This window comes from Octopus bimaculoides, chromosome 5 (assembly GCF_001194135.2).
Source record: "Octopus bimaculoides isolate UCB-OBI-ISO-001 chromosome 5, ASM119413v2, whole genome shotgun sequence".
In the NCBI taxonomy this organism is placed as follows: domain Eukaryota; kingdom Metazoa; phylum Mollusca; class Cephalopoda; order Octopoda; family Octopodidae; genus Octopus; species Octopus bimaculoides.
Genome location: NC_068985.1, coordinates 43,606,210 through 43,608,838, shown reverse-complemented (window position 1 = coordinate 43,608,838; position 2,629 = coordinate 43,606,210). Strand labels below are relative to the sequence as shown.

Genomic DNA, 2,629 nt, shown 5'->3' with positions numbered 1-2,629 from the left:
CCCCCCCCCCACTGAATATTTCTATTCTTTCATTCAGCTCGACCATATTGGGTAACTGTTCCTGAAGATGTAACCAAAGGAGTTGATGAAAATGTGACATTTTCCTGCCAAGCACTTGGTAGACCAAAACCTGAAGTGAAATGGTACATCAATGGACAACCCATACAATGCAAGTTTCTTCTATTTTCTACTTCACTTTGTCCCTTATTCAAGAAAATTCTTTATCATGTTTTCATGTAATTCTGTAATTTAGAATGAGGATATAAAATTGATATGGTTACACCCTTGGCTGAGAAGGAAATGATTTCTTCATGCCAAGAGCTAGTATTTCTCTAAAATTTCCCCATTTCTGTCTAATCTACTCCTGCACTATATATATGGTGTTTTTATTATTGTGTCATTGACTTGTCTTTGTATAATAGTTACATGATGGTGTAGTTATATATTATTTCTGAAGTGGTGAGTTAGCAGAATAATTAGCATGCTGGACAAAATGCTTAGCAGCATTTCTTTTGGCTTTATGTTTTAAGTTCAAATTCTACCAAGATCAACTTTGCCTTTCATCCTTTCAGAGTCAATAAATTAAGTACCAGTTGAGCACTGGGGTCAATATAATTGACAAGCTCCCTCTCCCGTAATTTTAAGCCCTGTGCCTATTGTAGAAAACATATTATAATAGTATTTCTCCATACATAAAATCCAATGGCTAAAAGAAGAGAATTTTATTAATTGTATAATATTAAACCTAGAGAATAGACTGAAGGGGTTACTTTTTATATCCAGTAAGATTGCATAACTCTTATCTGTTTTCTAACCCCTCAAAGCTGAACAATTAAGATAGCTGGGTAAGGATGATACAGTAAATCAATTACAGGCAAACTGCAGCCTGTGAGACTCTCTGAATGGCACACCTAACAAAAAATTACCTCAAATGTTTTATGTAGTGCAACCTGTCTGAGGATGAGCCATGCCTCATGTGGCCCTGTTCTCAAAAAAATGTTGCCCATAGTAGATAATTTAAAAAACACATGAACAGAAATAAACATTCAGTTAAATATAGATCTTTGAGAAACAGTTTAGGATCTGAAAAATTTAGTTAGGAATCAGTTACATCTTGGAACATAACTGCTCTAATATGTAATTGAACCTTGTATCTTGACTACAAGATTTCAGTATTTAAAACTACCAAAGCATGAAACGTGCTCATGCATTCAATAAATCATTTGCAACATTACAAAAATAAAATATTTTATAAGTACATTTGTAGGAGAAAATACAAAATATAATAGATGTGGGCATGGCTGTGTGAATACAAATTTCAGTATACAGCTACATGGTTTCAAGTTCTATCTTATGATATCTTGGGCTGATTAATGCCTTGTAAGTGGAATTAATAGATGGAAATTGTATGGCATCCCATCTGTGTCTATGTGTGAGTTTGGGTGTGTGTACCTGTGTTATTGTTTACATTCCATGTTCAAGGAAAATGATGTTATGTTGGCATTCCCTATTAACAAATCTTGCTGTAGCTCTGTGCTTTCATGTACAAGTGGAATTAAAAACACTTACTTGAGAAACAATGAAGAGTTAGCATCTGGAAGGATATCCAACTTTAAAATAATGCCTTAATAATAAGTATTCATTCACGCATGCTAGTATTGAAAAGAGATGTAAAATGGACAAAGTGAAAACTTTTTATTGTTATTTTATCCCAGACATGATATGTTATTTAATTATTTACATTGTTTTTTTTGTTTTTAAATCTAATACATGATGTCTCATGTGATTATTTACTTTGTTTTTTGTTTTGTCTTTTTCAGCTGTTCCTCCGCGAGTAAATCAGCAATTTCAAAACGATACTTTGAAATATTTTATGTTAACAAGGAATGATTCAAAGGTTATTCAGTGCAATGCTTCAAATGAAAATGGTTACTTATGGGCCGATTTCTATCTAAATGTGTTAGGTAAATATGAGCTAATGTTGAAATTCAATTTAGTTTCATGATATTATGCAAATACAATTAAAATGGTTGTGTTCTTATTTGAAGGAATAAATGTATTAATAATATTTACTACGATAAGAAAAGTGAATAAATATTTGCATAAACACAACCAACCTTCACTCAGAAGTTAGCTTAAATAGTATCCCTTTGATAGATATAAAATAAATAGATAGGTGCAGGTATGAGTATTCATTTAAGAAACTGATTTCTCAACCACTGTATCCTGTCCTTAATTCCACTGAGTAGCCCTAGCCCTAGCCCTTTTGGTAACCAAAGCCTCAGATTAATCAATACCTCATCAGTAAAATTACAAGGGGGTGCTGAAAAATTCCTGGATGTATACATATGCAATAGGCTTCTTTTCAGTCTCCATCAACTAAATTCACTTGCGAGGCTTTGGATGGTCTGAGGCTATAGCAGAAAATTATAGCAAAGTGCCACACAGTAAAACTGAACCTGAAACCATGTTGTTGCCAAGCAAACTTCTTGGATCACACAACCATGACCAAACCAATCTATCTTACTATTTTACTATTTATATTTTACTATATATATTTATACTATTTTACTATTTTACTATTTATATTTATCTATCTATTTTTATTTATTTATCTCTCTCTCTCTCT

General features: G+C 32.4%; 1 protein-coding gene across 1 annotated transcript in view; it reads left to right on the top strand.

Annotated features, from left to right (window-relative positions):
• The window catches only part of LOC106881289 (neuroglian), a 140,818-nt gene that overhangs the window by 99,355 nt on the left and 38,834 nt on the right, over window positions 1–2,629 (top strand). The window contains exons 9-10 of the mRNA XM_052968053.1: window positions 38–169; window positions 1,821–1,964. Coding sequence (XP_052824013.1) covers window positions 38–169; window positions 1,821–1,964 — 276 coding nt within the window. The remainder of the gene's footprint in view (window positions 1–37; window positions 170–1,820; window positions 1,965–2,629) is intronic.